Source organism: Ahaetulla prasina, chromosome 4 (genome assembly GCF_028640845.1).
Source record: "Ahaetulla prasina isolate Xishuangbanna chromosome 4, ASM2864084v1, whole genome shotgun sequence".
Taxonomy (NCBI): Eukaryota; Metazoa; Chordata; class Lepidosauria; order Squamata; family Colubridae; genus Ahaetulla; species Ahaetulla prasina.
Window position 1 is genome coordinate 102,433,972 of NC_080542.1, and position 17,958 is coordinate 102,451,929.

Genomic DNA, 17,958 nt, shown 5'->3' on the forward strand with positions numbered 1-17,958 from the left:
AAAATTCACTTAACAAACGTCTCACTTAACAACATAAATTTTGGGCTCAGTTGTGGTAGTAAATCAAGGACTACCTGTACTGCAGTTTCAACAAAATTCACAATTTTGAGCAAATCAGCATTACTGTAAAAGTGATTAAAATGGAAGATGTTTACGTAACAATAGAAATGGTGCAAAAACAAGTAAAGATGGTCAAAAATTGGAGTGCCCTGGTTTAGATGAGCTGCGTGGATTCTGGTTGAAATCACTAACAGGTTTGCATGCAAGATTAACAAACCAGATAAATTAGGTCCTGCAAATACAGAGGTATTATTGCAAACCAAATTTATGGATATCTGGAAAACAAGGATTGCTGCCAATACAGCAGAAAGGATGCTGTAACAATTCAAGAAGAACCAAAGACCAATTGATGATTGACAAATAGGTTCTGAAGAATTCAAAGAAAAGACGAACAAATTTCATGGCCTGGATTTATTGTAAGAAAGCATTTGATTCTGTTCCATACAGTTGGACTGAGAAATGGTTAGACATTTTTGGAATTAGCAGCAATATTTAAAAATTCCTGAAGACTTCCATGAAGCTATGAGACTAAGTTGATGGCCTGTTGGAGAAGAACTTGGTAAAGTTGAAATTAAACAGGAATATTTCAAGGCAACTCATTGTCACCTCTGTTATTTGTACTTCTGATGGCACTACTAATAAGTATTTTGAACAAGACAAACTTTGGCTATGAATTGGCAAAAAAAAAAGTTGAAAATTTTCCATTTGCTCTATATTGGGGGTGTCACAAGCTGCGATGCTGTGATGATGCGAGTTTGACACTTCTGCTCTACATGAATGATTTAAAATTGTTTGGAAAAATGAAAGCTGAACTGAGTTCACCATTAAAAAGCACTGAAGAGTTTAGCAGGGATATTGGAATGCAATTTGGCATGTGTGAAACAATTGCTCTTAAGGCAGGAAAAATTGTTGAAGGTGATGGATTTGAACTTGATAATGAAGAGTTGATAAAAAGTATAGTATTTTTTCAGTTTCATAAAGTTTCATATGATTTTTCTGCAATTAAATTAACTAACTTAATTAGTTGTTGTCCAGCATTTTTTTAAAAATGATTAAGATTGCTACTATAGTACAAGGCAAAAATCCCTGCTTAGGAATCTGTAGAGAAAGCAGTGATTGTAAGACCAGGAGCAATTTATCATTGTTAAACTGTATAAAATATCAATCACATTGATTGGTATTTTAGAGAGTGTTGAGTTTGACTTGATAGTTTGGTGTTAATTTTGATCCTTATATTCTCTTCAACTGTTGTAAAGAAAGCAAAACAAAGGCCAAACATATATATTTTGGCAAAAAATATTATCTTACAGCATGCCAGAAACATGCATTTTTCCTCTGGCAAGTAAAATCAACCAACTGATTTTAACATACCTAATAGCAATAACTTCTTGACTGCCATTGCTGAAAATGTCTGCAATGTATTCAATCAAAACACTTTACCAAAGAAAGAAAAAATGAGCCCAACAAAAGCTTTATGCAGCCTGGAAATCTGTCAACAGATCTCAGCCACAGAGCAGATGAATATGTAACTCAACTTTGTTCTCCAGCCCTTTAGATGCTGGGGCTCCTAGAATTCCTAGTGAAATCAGGAAGACTCTTGGTAAACATTTTTTTTGACTTTTGTAAACCTTAATCTTGAGTTGGAGAAATGTAAGAACTTTAGTTATCTTGCTTTATTTCTGTTCAGGTGGGATATTTATGCTGGTCTTTAATAAATAAGGATTTGCTAAAGTTCAGGTGGGTTATGTAAAGAAAAAAATCATTGCTTTAATGAAAGGATATTATGAATAATATATGGCTAACAAACTCAACTTTCCATGCTTATGTAAACAAGAAGGAAACTTATAATTTCTTGGATGCCTTTATGTACACCAATTCTAGAGATATGATTCATTTAACAGCTTAATCCTTTCAAATATTAATAGCCTCAAATATTTTTAAAGCTTAATGAACATCTTGGGATATACTTTATCTGATAAGATGCTCTAAATAATGAGCATTACAAAATCCTGACAAACAGAATTTTGCTAGTGATGACATGCCTTCCTCTACATTATCTTTTGTAACTTGGTCCTAAATATATTCCTAGGATACATCTCAAAATATGATTTGTTGGCTGATAAAGTTCAACTAACAAATTGCTTCATTGACAAAAGCATGCACAGAAGACAAAGTATTGAAATACTGATTGAGATTTTAAAGGAACCAATTTGCCTCTTAATTCATCTGTCTTCAATTTCCAGGTTTAAAGTAACACTGAAGTCATTAGGGTTCACCAAAGAAACCCAAGTTCACATTTCACCTTGACCACAGTCTTCACTTCATACTATTGGATTACAAGGGTCATATTATATATACAAAGGTCACTTCACAGGATTGTTGTTAGAAGAGTTCTCAATGTAAATTGTTACTATACAAACATGTAATAACTCCATGGTCTGCCAGTGGTAATCAGAAATTCAGAATTTGAATTCTGGGTTGGCAGAATTGCACGCCATAGTTATTAGAGATTAGACATAAGCAAGGTCTGCATATGTGATTAGTTTCTGGACGTCATGCATTTGGCAACATTTGTAACACACCCAATTTGACTTAGAGTAACCCTGTGGAAATCCCACTTACAAGAAACATACATGAATCTACTGTTTTTAGGCTGTTTATAACTAATATTGACAAGAAAAGATAGAATCATTTTGCAGAAAGATGGCAGATGGGTCTTTAAGCCTGATGTTTAAATTAATGGTTTTATAGAAACAGTGTTCTGCTTCTATTTCATTAGCACTTATTATCTGCTTTGTATGTCTATTGAGTAAATATCTTGCTGTCAATCATATAGGTTAGAACAGAAGCAATCAATGTCATCTAGATGAGAACTACTTTTATTGCAACATCCGAGTAACAGAATCTTGCAAATCTGAATGTGCTTTCCCTCCACACACACTAGTTTTTTGTGAATTAGGGAAGGGCATGTCTGAGAAATTCGGCCCAGGCTCAGGCCCAATCTATCTGTTTTCCCTTGCATTCTTTAAGACCATTCCTTATGTCTTCTACCCTTGCTTAAGATTAATGTTGGCTATGATTGAAAGATTTGAAGGATCAGTAAATATATGGTTTATGGGAAAGAAAAATCCTGCAGTGATATTAGTGTTTGACAATTTAACAAACAATAAAAAACATTATTTTTCCACATGGCACAGAAATGAATTTAAAAACTGTTGCTACCTACACCTGTTGTGGCTATTAAAAGTCTGCTTTCTCAGTGCTCTTCATTCTTCTTTTTAATGATCATTTCATACAGACAAATATTAATATTTATGATAACTTTAAATATAAAATTTTAAAACTTTCAAAAGTACATTCTGCAGATTGCTGCATTTGGACAACATACTGTTGAATTAGGGCTGTGCACAATGGAATTTATTTTCACATCTGGACAAATTGCTACCATGTAATTTTTATTAATGTTACACTATAATTTCTATTAATTCCACAGGGCACCAAATGCATTATGGCTTGTCAGCATATTATTTTAAACTGTTTATGATATTGAAAATTATGCCTTTCAGATGTTTTCCTGGTAAAAGAAAGCCTTTAAAAAATCTCCTTTGGTTTTAATGCATAGGAAAAGAAGAAAAATATTCAGTCTTACTGTCTCTTTTTCCCTAATAAAACTCTTCTGGACATCAACATTCAGAGTGAAGCTAAAAGGTGGTTTGTGCAATATGTGGCAGCAATTATTTAACCAATGAAACATTTTGTATCCTGACTATAATAAGAAACATTGTAATTAAAACTAATCTACTAATCATATAGGTAGGGAAATAAAGCAGAAAAAAACAGCTACCAGTAAGATGAAATTAGATTTTTTAAATAGTTTGATTGATTATGTTCCATCAAGTCAGTGTTGACTTTTAGCAAATGCATATAAATGCATTTTCTCCATCTATCCTGTTTTTAGGCCTTCCAATGTTGCATTAATAGACCCTAGGATTGAATATATCCACTTTGGTTCATTGTCCTCTTCTTCTGTTTCCTTCCTCCATTTTCCCCAGCACTAGAGCCAGAGTCTTCACATAATGTGTCCTAAGTGTGATGATTTGAGCCTACTCATTTGTGTCTTGAAAATTTAAAAAATGTCAATACTTTTTCTATTCAGCATTTACAAAGTCCAAATTTCACTTTAAGAGAATGCCATTGCTTGCATTGTTCTGATTTCATAGATAGAGTCACATCACAGCATTTCCAAAGCCTGCTGCATTACCAAAGGCTAGTTTACAGTATATTTTTGATTGTTTCTTTACTCTTGCTAGTTGATCCTAAAAGACAGAAACCATTTACCACTTCATTATCTTCGTTGTCAATTCTAAGGTTGGTTGTTGTACCTATTGTTTTAGTTTGGTTATCTTATTTAATTTAGGCCCATTTTCACTGTTTTCCTTGACGTTTATTATTTGAGCTTGCAGTTCCTTTGCCTTTTCAGGTACCAGAGTATGTTTTAGTTTATCTGTATTTAATTATTGCTTTATATCTTCTTAGGTAGTGAATATGATGAAGAAGAAGTAGACTATGAAGATTCAGATAGTGATGAGTCCTGGACCACAGAAAGTGCTATCAGTTCTGAAGCTATCCTAAGTTCTATGTGTATGAATGGAGGAGATGAGAAACCTTTTGCTTGTCCTGTTCCTGGGTGTAAAAAGCGATATAAGGTAAGTGTGTTATTTATGATATGGTAAAACTGTTCTTTGCAAAGCAGATGCTTTATGATTTCATAGATTTTATCATGATCTATATTGTTTAGAAATGTATAAGATTACTCAACTCTTCAATAACTGTGGAGACCATACAGTAAAAAGAATAATCAAACACCATTGAAAAAAGCAACTATTAAAGAACAGAATATAAGGTTCTAACAGAACAGAACAGAACAGAACAGAATAGAATAGAATAGAATAGAATAGAATAGAATAGAATTCTTTATTGACCATATGCTATTAATGTACATTATAGAAAAGAAAAGAAAAGAAAAGAAAAGAAAAGAAAAGAAAAGAAAGAGAGGGAAAAAATACATTCATCAAGAATCAAATGATACAACACTTATTGATAGTCATAGATTACTAATAAGCAATCAAATCATACTAGGAAACAACAGAACAATAAATCATAAAAATACAAGCAACATTGTTATAGTAATAAGTGGAAGGAGATAGGAAGGATGAGAAGAATAATAGTAATACAGTCTTAGTAAAGAGTTTGACAGTGTTGTGGGAATTAGTTGTTTAGCAGACTGAAAGCATTCGGGGAAAAACTGTCCTGGTGTTCTGTCCCCCCAACTCACTCCGGGAGGCACGAGAAATGACTCAATTAGCCAGCAATTTAGTCCACTGCAGCTATCAGCTCTGGCAGCAAACCAGCGAGCGTCTGCCAAGGTTTTCTGTTATTTTTCTTGATGCCGGCATGTCAACCAGGAAGTCAGAAACAAACAGCACTTCAGCTCAAGTTTTCTCCAGGCAGTTTGATTTGTTCGTCACGAAGTAGTAGAGCAGCCCCTCCTGCTTTTATACCCTGTGGGGTGTGGCTCCATGACTCAGCACTTTCTAGGCCTGCCCCACACCTGCTTCTGTTGTTCCCGTCTCTCTTGTCTACGAAACCTGGGATCTAACCAGGACTGATTATCCACAGCTGGATCTGGGAGCATTGCCTGGGCGGGGGGGAGATACAGGAGACAGAGGCCTTGTTACTTCCTCCACCTGGCCTGCCTCTGGCTCCTGGAGCTGAGCCAGAGAGGCCGGCCCTGCAGAGGGGAGTCTGACGGCCCTTCCCCCTCACTCTCTGAGTCACTCTCTGGCAGGGGGCCAGGCCCGAAGGAGGGCTGGAGCCACAACACCTGGTGTCTAGTTGTTCTGGTATGCAGTGCCCTATAGCATCATTTTGACAGTAGAAGTTGAAACAATTTATGGCCAGTATGTGAGGGGTCTGTAGATATTTTCACAGCCCTCTTTTTGATTCGTGCAGTATACAGGTCTGCAATGGAAGGCAGGTTGGTAGCAATTGTTTTTTCTACAGTTCTAATTATCCATTGAAGTCTGTGTCTGTCTTGTGTCTGACTTGTGCAGATGATTTCTCCATAGAACTAAATAATACTCAATAATTTCTCCATAGAACTAAATCAGCAGCTCTTTGGGCAGTTTGGGCTTTCTGAGCTGGTGCAGAAATAACATTCTTTGTTGTGCTTTTTTTATGACATTTTAGACATTTTAAGTCTTGAGATACGATAGAATCTATAAATTTGAAGGTCTCGGTTGTCTAGTATTTTAAGAGATGGTAGTATAGGAGGGTTTCTCCTAAAATCTATCACCATTTCTATAGTTTTGAGTGTGTTTTATTCAAGATTGTTCCAGTTGTACTGCAAGGCTATTTGTTTAACCTCCCGTCTGTATACAGATTCATCATTGTCTCAAGTGAGACCAATCGTTGTTGTATCATCTGCAAACTTCAGTACTTTAACAGAGGGATCTTTGGTGATGCAGTCATTGATGTATAGAGAGAAGTGGAGTGAGTACACAGCCCTGTTAATTGTACTGATGTACTAGGCAAAATCTGATGTGATTTTGCCTAGCTTCACTTGTTGCTTTCTGTCTGTTAGAAAGCTTATGATCCATTTATAAGTGTGGTCAAGGACAGCTAGCTGATTTAGTTTTGTTAGAAGAATACCTGGAATGATGGTATTGAATGTTAAGCTGGCACCTACATAGAACTTGCCTAACCTAAGATCTGAGAGCAAAATCTGGTTTGGGGGCCTTTTAAAACATGGCCAAAGTGGGGAACCAAATATATCTCAGGAAGAATAAGTTCTAGAAGTCAGACATGGCCAAAGTGGGGAACCAAATATATCTCAGGAAGAATAAGTTCTAGAAGTCAGACACCATGAGGAAAAATGCACACTTTGTAAGTCCCCATGAATTTATGGACAAAACCTGAAGCCTGCCTAGTCTGCCTGATAGAACAATCTGGATAGAAGGTATGGAACAGCGATGTTCTTACCTATATGTGATGAGATCCTATGCTATGAATATATTCTGTATAAAAGCCCTGTGTTCTACATCTAACACTTTTCAGATTTGTCAGACATAATTTTTAACTAGTATGGCATCCATTCCTATCGGAGATGGTAGAAATTGTAGTCCAAGCACAATTGAAATATGCCATGTTTTAAATTATGAAGTATTTGTCTTGTGGCAATGATGCTTGGTGCCTTAAAATATATGCATTTTATCTGACATATATTATAATTATAGTTGGAAATAGCATGACAGGCAATAAAGAAATTGATAAATGTCAAGAGAATTATCTTTGAAAAGCACTTTTAGTGACATACAAACTCAGCTGAATATAAAATCCCCGCAGAACACTTTAACCTTAATGTAAGTATAATTGTGTTGATAGTTAACTGCTCCTAATATAGAGGGGGAACATGAATATTCTAACAAAACTATAAAAGATATTAAACTGGTTCATTTATGATTGGAGGAGTAACCAAAGAGTAGCTAAATGACCTTCTGATTGTTCTCCAGCCTCCTTGTCCTTCTTGTATTACAAGAATTCATATAGTTTGTGAGATTTATCCTAGTATTATACCCCTCAGAAATGCAGTATTGAATTATTACAAGAGATCATGCCAGACTAATCTTATTGCATTCTTTGACAAAGTAACAAAATTAGTGGACCAGAGGAATGCTGTCGATATAATTTACTTGGACTTCAGTAAAGCATTTGATAAAGTAAACCTACTATTAGATAAAGTAGAAAAATGTGGGTTAGACAGCACCACCACCAGATGGATTCATAACTGGCTGACCAACCGCACTCAACGTGTAGTCCTCAATGGAACTACATCCACATGGAGGGAAGTATGCAGTGGAGTACCCCAAGGCTCTGTTTTAGGCCCAGTACTCTTCAACATCTTCATCAATGACTTGGACAAGGGGATAGATGCAGAACTCATCAAATTTGCAGATGACACCAAGCTCGCAGGAATAGCCAACACTCCAGAAGATAGGCTCAAGATACAGAAAGATCTTGATGGATTTGAACATTGGGCACTATCTAACAAAATGAAATTCAACAGTGAAAAAAGTAAGGTTCTACATTTAGGCCAAAAAAACAAAATGCACAGGTATCGTATATGTGGTACCTTGTTCAATAGTAGTAACTGTGAGAGGGATCTTGGAGTCCTAGTGGACAACCATTTAAATATGAGCCAGCAGTGTGCAGCAGCTGCCAAAAAAGCCAACACAGTTCTGGGCTGCATAAACAGAGGGATAGAATCAAGATCACGTGATCTTGATTCTATCACGTTAATACCACTTTATAATGCCTTGGTTAGGCCATACTTGGAATATTGCATTCAGTTTTGGTCGCCACGATGTAAAAAGGATGTTGAGACTCTAGAAAGAGTGCAGACAAGAGCAACAAAGATGATTAGGGGACATATGAAGAACGGTTGCAGGAACTCGGTATGCCTAGTTTAATAAAAAGGACGACTAGGGGAGACATGATAGCAGTGTTCCAATATCTCAGGGCTTGCCACAAAGAAGCAAACTATTCTCCAGTGCACTTGAGGGTAGAACAAGAAGCAATGGGTGGAAACTAATCAAGGAGAGAAGCAACTTAGAACTCAGGAGAAATTTCCTGACTGTTAGAACAATTAATCAGTGGAACAACTTGTCTGCAGAAGTTGTAAATGCTCCAACACTGGAAATTTTTAAGAAAATGTTGGATAGCCATTTGTCTGAAATGGTGTAGGGTTTCCTGCCTGGGCTGGGGTTGGACTAGAAGACCTCCAAGGTCCCTTCCAACTCTGATATTATTATTATTATTATTATTATTATTATTATTATTATTATTATTATTATTATTATTATTATTATTATTATTATTATATAATCAAATGTTTCTGAAAGACATTTTACTATTTTAAAATATTAAAATGAATGTTACACGAAACAGAATAAATGAAAATATTCTCTGGAATTGATGGTCAACTGCAGTTATTGAACAAAGTTGAAAAGATTTGTTCGTTTTAATAACTACAAACTCCTAACACCTCACGAAATGATTTTGTCAAGATAAGCACTTTAAAATTTTAAAATACAGTTAAAAGTCACATTTTATTGCTATAAAGACCATTTCTATAGGTAGAAATTATAGCTAAAATGTTTTAAAAACTATCCTAAAGAGGAACTTTTAAAGGAAAATATTGTCTTTTCTACATATTTTATCATGTGCTTTGACAATTCCAAGAAGTTAGAAACATATCCATGTTATTATGTTATAATGGCTCTAGAAAACTACATGAATGTGAATTGCTTTGTAAGTGTTATTCAAAATGATACAAGACTGAAGCAATCAAGAAGGCAATCACTTGTGGTTCTTTAATTTTTCTTATCTATAAAATAGATAAGATTGAAATATAAGTTCTCATTAAATCCTTAAATTTAATCAAGTCCTACTTTCCTATTTTCTATATTTTTATTCTATGTTGGAAATCTGCAACCATGCTCCTTTGTTTGTTTGAACACAATAGCATACGTTTGTTATACTAATTAAACTTGGCTTAAATTAACTTCTTCACCATGTAAAATTTAGCATAATGGAATAGGTTTGAGTAACCAGAGGCTTGGAAACAAGTAGGAATAAACAATTTAGCTTTGCATGATTAATCGAACAAATAAATTTATGCACCACTTTTAAAAGTTTAAAAAATTGCTCTTACTAAAACAATTCAAAAATGGCAAAATTGTGTGGTACAAGTCATTGTGTTATTTGACTTCGGCTACTAATATTGCTATTTTTTGGAATCTGGAATTTTTTAAAAGCAAGACTGTTATGAATCATTTTGTGTCTTAGAAATAATTTGTTTTGCAACCCGTGTGAAGATTTTTTTCCTTTTAAAGAATTTCCATTTTGTATCTTTCTAATCCATGCAACATTTGTGCCTCCAACTGATTTTACTGTTTCCTCAATAAGAATGTTCATATCTTGAAAATGTAAGAATGTTGCAGGATATGGAGCGAAATAAAGTGCCGTACTTTTCAGAGTATGACTCACTCCTCCCACTTTAAAAGTGGGTGAAAATTGTGGTGCATCTTATACACCAAATGTTGCTGAAGCCCCGCCCACATGCCGGCCTCCACCCTTTGGCCATTTTCAGCCTCTGCGCATCACGTTTTGCACACCCCATTTTAGACTCGTTCCAGCCGGCGAGGATCTCCAGAGCATGTCGCCATCGATCGCCACCTCCACGCATCATGTTTTCAGCCTCTATATGTTAAGTTTTTGGCCTCTGCACACCCCATTGTTCCCCTTTATGCGTCACATTTTTGGCCGTTCCAGGCTATCTCCACTGATCCCCGCCGCCTGGAACCAGCTAAAAATGCAACGCACCGAGGCCAAAAATGGGGCATGCGGAGGCCAAAAACATGATATGCAGATGCTGAAAATGAGACGTGCAGAGGCAGCGATATGGTGTGCTGATCCTGGCAAGGATCTAAAAGGGCAAAAATGCAATGCATGGAGGCCAAAAATGCAACACACTGAGGCAGCATTGGGCTTTGGCGATCCCTGCAGCCTGGAAAAGCTTTTTGATGGTATTCCAGGAGGCCGATCCCACCGCCAATCAGCTGTTCACAAATCAGGCTGCGATAACGTGCTGAAGCTTACCAGGCTGTTTGCTGCAAGGACGCTAGCCAGATGAATACCGGATGGATGGATGCTAGTAGGCAGAGGCAGAATTTTTTTTTCTTATTTTCCTCCCCAAAAACTAATGTGCGTCTTATACTCAGAAAAATACGGTATTCCAATTTGAGCAGAAAATAAAGTTAATATAAAGGAAGAGATAGGACTGGGATAATAGAAATGTGAGAATCTAAACTTGAATTGAGTTTATGTTATAGTATTTTCTTCTCTCTTCCTGCTAATAAATTTCAGTATTTTATTGCAAAATGACTTGCAAATGGCTGGATCACTTGAAAAGTGATTTCAAGTTATACACAAAGTGCTGAATGGCTGTTAGAACAAGGGAAAGGATTTGCGATCTGGATCTTATAAATATTGGTGCAGTTTCTGCGTTATTACATGGGTAGACTATTGTATCAGATAGCTATCATTCTGGTCTTCCCAAGAGATAGGATAAAAAGCTTACAAGGGAACTATCAGGATTACAAGAAAAGTGAACATTTAAAGTCCCAGCTAAGACATCCTGTTTCAAGCTGTCCTGTGATTAGATTTGTAGCTAAATCCCTGGTAAAATATATTCTTTAAAAGGCTTCTTAAGATACACTTTGATTTGAAAATTAAACAGCCTGGTAATATTTCTAGCATTCCTACTAAAGTCTTTGTGTCCAATCCTCTGTCACAGAATGTGAATGGTATAAAGTATCATGCCAAGAATGGCCACAGGACACAGATCCGGGTGCGGAAACCCTTCAAATGCCGCTGTGGAAAGAGTTACAAGACAGCTCAGGGTCTGCGGCACCACACAATCAACTTCCACCCACCAGTGTCTGCTGAGATTATCAGGAAGATGCAGCAATAAGATGCTGGTCACAAATGTGCCAAGGAATACTCACCAGCAGTTGCTGATTTTGAAGACAGCCACCTTCTCCTGGGAAGCATTGAGCAACACTTTGAAGAAATTAAATGCATGCTTTACATTTTCCCCCCTGTAATTTTGGAATGACGTATCTTTGTAGAGTTAATGATTTTGTACATTTGCACATGTAATCATCATGCCCATATACATTACTTTAATATAAAGGTGCTAAAAGCTACAGATTTTTAAAAAGTATTTTTCCGTCCCACCCCACCCCACCCAAAGGTGAATTAGGGAACGTATATTTAGCTGTTCCACGGTATTGAATAAGGACGGGGGAGGAAAACTTGGCACTAGGATAATTTCCAAGATTGTAATGTGTTTGAAGAAATTCAATACATCAGTTCCTATGTGCTTGCAAAAACCAAAAGAATTCCTTTATCCACCTGGTTAATATGCCTTATGTAACAGAGATATCTGTAGGATAGCAAGGTTATAGGTATTGGAATTATAAATAAGAGAATGTTTAACATATTCGAAGAATATTTTCATACTCAAATAACATACATAAAAGGTGTGCTTGCTGTATTTTATATTATCTTGCAAATTCTTTTAGTCTTTTGAAATGCTGAAAATTTTGCAGTGAATTAGTAGATCACTCTACCATTAAAATTCCTACGTCTATCTGTACAGAACTTACGTTATTTAATGTTAACAATCCACGGAAATTTCTGAGGACTAACTTTTCCTGGTCCTGCTATTGGCCTCTGCTATCTATTACTAGCAGAAACTTGGAAATGAAGTGCAAATTTTCTGAGAGAAATTAATCTTCATCTTAGATGGAGTCCTTAAAGCACTTTCTAGTTCTTCATTGCCAACAAATTTAAATGTTTTATGTTGCCAATTCTTGCAACTATCATTGTTGCAAATAAAAAAGAGGCATATTGTTAAGAGGTACAGTATTTTAAGTTAAGGGAGGTTGTCGTTGTACCTTTGGATTTTGCATGTGTGTGTGTGTACAGATAGACCTCGATTTACAACCACAAATGAGCCCAAAGGTTTTGTTGCAAAGCAAGAGAGTTGTTAAGCGAGTTTTGTCCCATTTTATGATCTGACTTACAAGAGCTAAGTGAATCACTGCAGTTATTAAATTAGTAACATGGTTGTTAAGTGAACCTGGCTTCCCCATTTACTTTACTTGTCAGGCAGTCACAAGAGGCTATCACATGACCTTAGCACAGTGGTTCTCAACCTTTATAGTGCTGCGACCTTTAATACAATTCGTATTTATAATACAATTTGTACCTTTAATACAATTCCCCAAGATGTGGTGATCCCAACCATAAAATTATTTTCGTTTTGAATTTATCACGCCTGAAGCCGTATTGGCTAGCGATCTGAACTGTTTGCGATTGCCTTGAGGACGGAGGCGTTAAAGCAGAGACTCCTCCCCTATTAAGTTTATCGCGTCTGAAGCCAGATTAGGCTAGTGATTGGGAGTGATTGCAGCTGGCTTGAGAGGGAGATATCAGAGCAAAGATTTCTCTCTTTTTTAATTCATTGTGCCTGAAGCCAAATTCGGCTAGCGATTTGAAGAGCCTGCAGCTGGCTTGTGGAGTCAACCATTGGAGCGCGATTCTTCGACTTGCAAGTATACTTCCCATATTTCCGATGGTCTTAGGCGACCCCTGGCAAATCGTCCCGACCCACAGGTTGAGAACTGCTGCTTAGCACATTGCAGCCATCACAAATACATACCAATTGCCAAGCATTCAACTTTTGATCATGTAACTATCGGGATGCTGAAATGGATGTGTGGAAAAGTCATAAGTCACTTTTTAAAGTGTCATTATAACTTTGGTCACTAAACGAATGGTCGTAAGTCAAGGACTACTTGTAATATATATGCAATATTATGTATATGTAGATGTGTGTGTGTTCACACACACACACATAAATGTGTATACATACACATGATGTGTGTGCATGTACACACACAAATAAACTTATTGTATGTGATGTATTCTACAGGTTAGCATTACATTTCTTTATGAACTGTGAGACATGAGCCTTACTAAAATGAAGCACTTTTTGAAGCAGGTAATTCCAAGATAGACTTCTAACACAGAGTTCCTTAGGTCTAAAACCATACCTGAATGCTTCATTTATTTGATGCTCTCCTGCCTTCAGCATTCTCTTGTTTAAAGTTATAGTTAATAGTTTTAGTATGCAAAAGCTAAGTTAATACTAACTTGGGAGCTTGTCTCCCGCATGAGACTATTTTAAGTTTTTCAGATAATCCTTTTCTGTGTATTTTGTATTTATATATAAATGACATGGGAAATACAAGTCTCTTTTCTTTTAGATTAGAACATGTATAAACACTGAGTGGGCAAAGATTCTTCACTAAGAAAGATTTTTTCCAACTAAGATCTCTCATAATGAGGGTTTGAGAAGATAAGCTTCTTTTAGACAAGTTACCCTACACCCACCTTCAGAAAAGTCTATGTACTAGCATCAGTAATAGTTTGATGTAACAGTATATAATATAACAATCTATTGCTATACTTAAAGCTTTATATCCATCTTCTAATATTTTGACTTCATTTAATTGTGCTCTCAGTAAAAAGTACTGAGTAACCTAACCGTTAAATAATGTTGCATGTCAGTTCTTTCCACTATTACAATCCATTACTATCTACATAGTCATTGTGGCAGTATTAAACAGACGGAAATGGGACTATTTTATTATACTGTGTATAGTGAGTGTATTGTACTGTGTCTGTGAAAATGTGCTTTAAATTATATTTTCTTATATTTTGCTGGGGACAAGGTTCATTAAGTTTGGAAGTCACACAAAGTTTGTTTTAGAACTGAGCACCATAAAATGTATTGAAATTTCTTTCCATAAAAGCTGCTTACAAATGTTAATCAAATCACATTTAATAAATTGCCTCTGACCCAAAAGAAAATTGAATGTTGTTTCATTATCTTTGATTGTTTTACATTGTAAATATGCTATGTATTACCAAGGCACACAATACAATGTTCTCAGTTTACTTAACTATACTCAGAAAATACTGAGAGCAGGAAATAAATAGAATATAGCACATGTAACTTTTTACAATAATAAATATACTATGAAAATGGGGAGTTTATAATTTTTAAATATAACAGGATTCCATTGGATTGAGATCCAATACATCTCTCACCAATTGAATAGTTTATTCCCAACTGAAGATATTTTTTTCGGAAAACGTGGAAAGTGTCAAGGGAATATTTTAAGAGATTATATATTCACGGTCTGTTCATGATTACTATATATAGCAAAGTGTATTTTAAAACCTTTAAAAGGCAATAGATTTCCTTGCCACTGATCTATCTTTTTCTTTCTTCTCTCTCTCTCTCTCTCTCTTCCTTCCTTCCTTCCTTCCTTCCTTCCTTCCTTCCTTCCTTCCTTCCTTCCTTCCTTCCTTCCTTCCTTCCTTCCCTCCCTCCCTCCCTCCCTTCTCTCTTTTTCTTTCTCTCTCTGTCGATCTTGTTTCCAAATGACTCTGGCCAGTTTACAGCATTAAAAGCATTAACATCATAAAAGATAAATATTTCTAACAATAAAAATCAAAATTACAATGAAAAATAGAATGATAGTTAAAAGGATATGCAAGAGGGGAGATGGGATTTCCTCTTAATTCATTAACCATCACCAGTGTGATGCTCCCCCGTTGGGGCCTGAAACCATCTGGCAAGTCTTCTGGACTTTACAGAAGATTGGAAGAATGGAAGCCAATCTCTCAATGAAGGGGTCAGTTGTTCCAAACAGCGGAAGCCTGGCAGAGAACGTGCTGCTTCTGGACACCGCCAGCCATAATTACTTGAATGACAGCACCTGCAGCATGCTTTCTCTGCCAATAGAGGTGGGAGGGCCAATCCCGGTGGGATGAGATGGTTCCTCAAGTACCCTGGACCCACAGTATGCATACACTATAGCTGATGGAGCAATAATGTAACATGGACTGCCCCAAGTCCAGACAGAAGACAACCTGGGCTTGAATGACTGAGCAGAGACTCCCAATCCAGGAAAGGCCACAACTGGGTACAACCTGAAGTGCAAAGGGTTGCCTAGTCATGACTGCCAGCTGCTCTTTGAGCAAGCGTAATGATTTCAGGAGAACCCTCAAGTTGCTGATTGTATCTTAGAGTAGAGTAATGCAACTCTGTCCAGAACTAAATTAAAATCCCATATCGTGAAACTCCATGCACTCAAAGCCATTAGGTCTTGTCAGAGTTCAGCCAAAGCCTATTTCCCCTATCCAGATCCCCACAGCCTCCCAGCATTGCAAGAGGGCAGCAATAGCATCACCTGGATCACCCTGGAAATATAAAGCAGAGCATCAACATGATCCTAAACCCTTGGTGACAAATGATCTCAACCAACAGCTTCAGGTAGATGTTAAAAAGAGGTGGGGAGAACACCAAGCTATGCACGAAGAAATGGCCATGGGTTGGACCCCTCTGTCAACATCAACTGGGACCAGCCTTGGAGTGAAGAGTCAGAACAGTGCAAAACAGTGCAAAACTGTGTCACTTAGTCCCAAACACTGCAGCTGGCCCAAAAAGATACCATGATTTATGGTACCGAAGTCTGCTATGAGATTGAGAGCAAAGATGGTTGCATTATCTTACCCTACTCTTGCCAGAGATAATCAAGTGCAACCAATGATATTTCTGTCCCGTAATGGCTTCAATCCAGACAGGAAGGGGTCAAGATAACGCTTCATCCAAGACCATATGAAGCTGCCAAGCAACCACCTTTTCCACCACCTTCTCTAATAAGAGAAGTTAGGCAGTGGACAAAAGTTGTCCAAATGGGATTAAGTGATCTTTTTAAAGTACGGAACGAACTAAGGCCTCCTTAAAAGGCGGTAATATGGTAATATCCCTTCCTCAGTGAGGAATTTATCACTGCTTGAATCCATATGATAAGTCCTGGAGGTTTTTACCAACCAGGTGGGACAAGGATCCAATTAAAACTGACAGTTTAAGGAATCTGTTCCACTTCATCAGGTCCAACAGGATCAAACTGTTTCTAGATTACCGAGAAAGATCTTTCCCCAGAATTTGACAGACTTGCACCCTTCAGGTGTTTCAAGGGGAAACAAATCCAAGTGACTTTTTCTGTTAGGTGTTGAACAAATTCCTCTGTGCAGTCCTGAAGATGTTCAACTGAGCTCCCATCCTAGAAGGGACCTGTTGACCAGGATCAGGACTGTGGGGTAACATTCTGTGGACTCAGTAAAGGCAGAGAAATTAGGCTGTTTCATCACTCTTGTCACCACAAGATAAGCCTTAACAGCAGTTCTGAGTCATGTGATCAGAGTCATCCTTCATTTTCCTCCAATGGTGTTGTAGGAGTCTCTTAATCCTTTTCAGTACCCACAACTCCTCCATAAACCACAGGGAGAGTTAGAACAATGGTTCAAGAGAGGCCATGAATGTGATCCTGTTCAGAGTCCCAGCCACCCTTTGATTTCAGGTGGTTACCAAGGCTTTGGCAGGCCATGAAACAAAACTTTCAGTTCCCTCTGAAACCCAATCAGTTCTATCAGTCACTGGGGATAGACCAGGCATCCTTGCAGAGAGGGTGATATAAGACAAGCTCTTGGACACCAGGGAGGATAATGTTAGATTCTCCCACCAGATCATGTTGCCATTGTTCCGACAAGAAAATTCTATTTGATGAATGACCATTGTCTCAAGTCAGGCCCAAGATTATTTAGAGTAGGCTTATGGCTGCTGTGGAGGCCATGAACTCCTGAACCACTTTTGAGATCACGTCTGGGGAACATTGCTGCCAGTCCCGAGATGGCCTCTAGCAGCTCAGACAGAGAAGCTGATGCAGTAGCAACATTGCCAATTGATCCCAGCTTCAGAAAGAAGGTCTCATAATTAGAGACTTAGAAAGCAAGGTCCATGAAGGCTGTACATCCCCCTCTCCTCTACTGGGGTTCCAGCTGATGTCAAATCTTAAATCTGGCTGAGCACATCTCCAATAATAACCAATTACAGCAAAAGCAGTCAACAAATATGAATATTATCACTATTATCTGCACTTAATCCCCTAAATAGGACATAGAAAAAGACAGCCAATAACTCATAGCTGTTATGGAAAATAATGCAAAAAAAAGAAAGAAAGAAAAGAAAACCCTTTCAGAAAAACAATCTGTAGGGTAGAAATGTATCAGTAAGAATAACCCAAAATCTATGACATTGGTTTGGTTTTAAAAAATGACTATGAAAGGATGTCCAAA

General features: G+C 37.1%; 1 protein-coding gene across 1 annotated transcript in view; it reads left to right on the forward strand.

The window, feature by feature from the left end:
* JAZF1 (JAZF zinc finger 1) overlaps positions 1 to 14,605 on the forward strand; it is a 161,503-nt gene extending 146,898 nt beyond the window's left edge. Inside the window, exons 4-5 of the mRNA XM_058183484.1 lie at positions 4,597 to 4,766; positions 11,477 to 14,605. Coding sequence (XP_058039467.1) covers positions 4,597 to 4,766; positions 11,477 to 11,653 — 347 coding nt within the window. The 3' untranslated portion in view covers positions 11,654 to 14,605. The remainder of the gene's footprint in view (positions 1 to 4,596; positions 4,767 to 11,476) is intronic.
* The last annotated feature ends 3,353 nt before the right edge of the window (positions 14,606 to 17,958 follow it).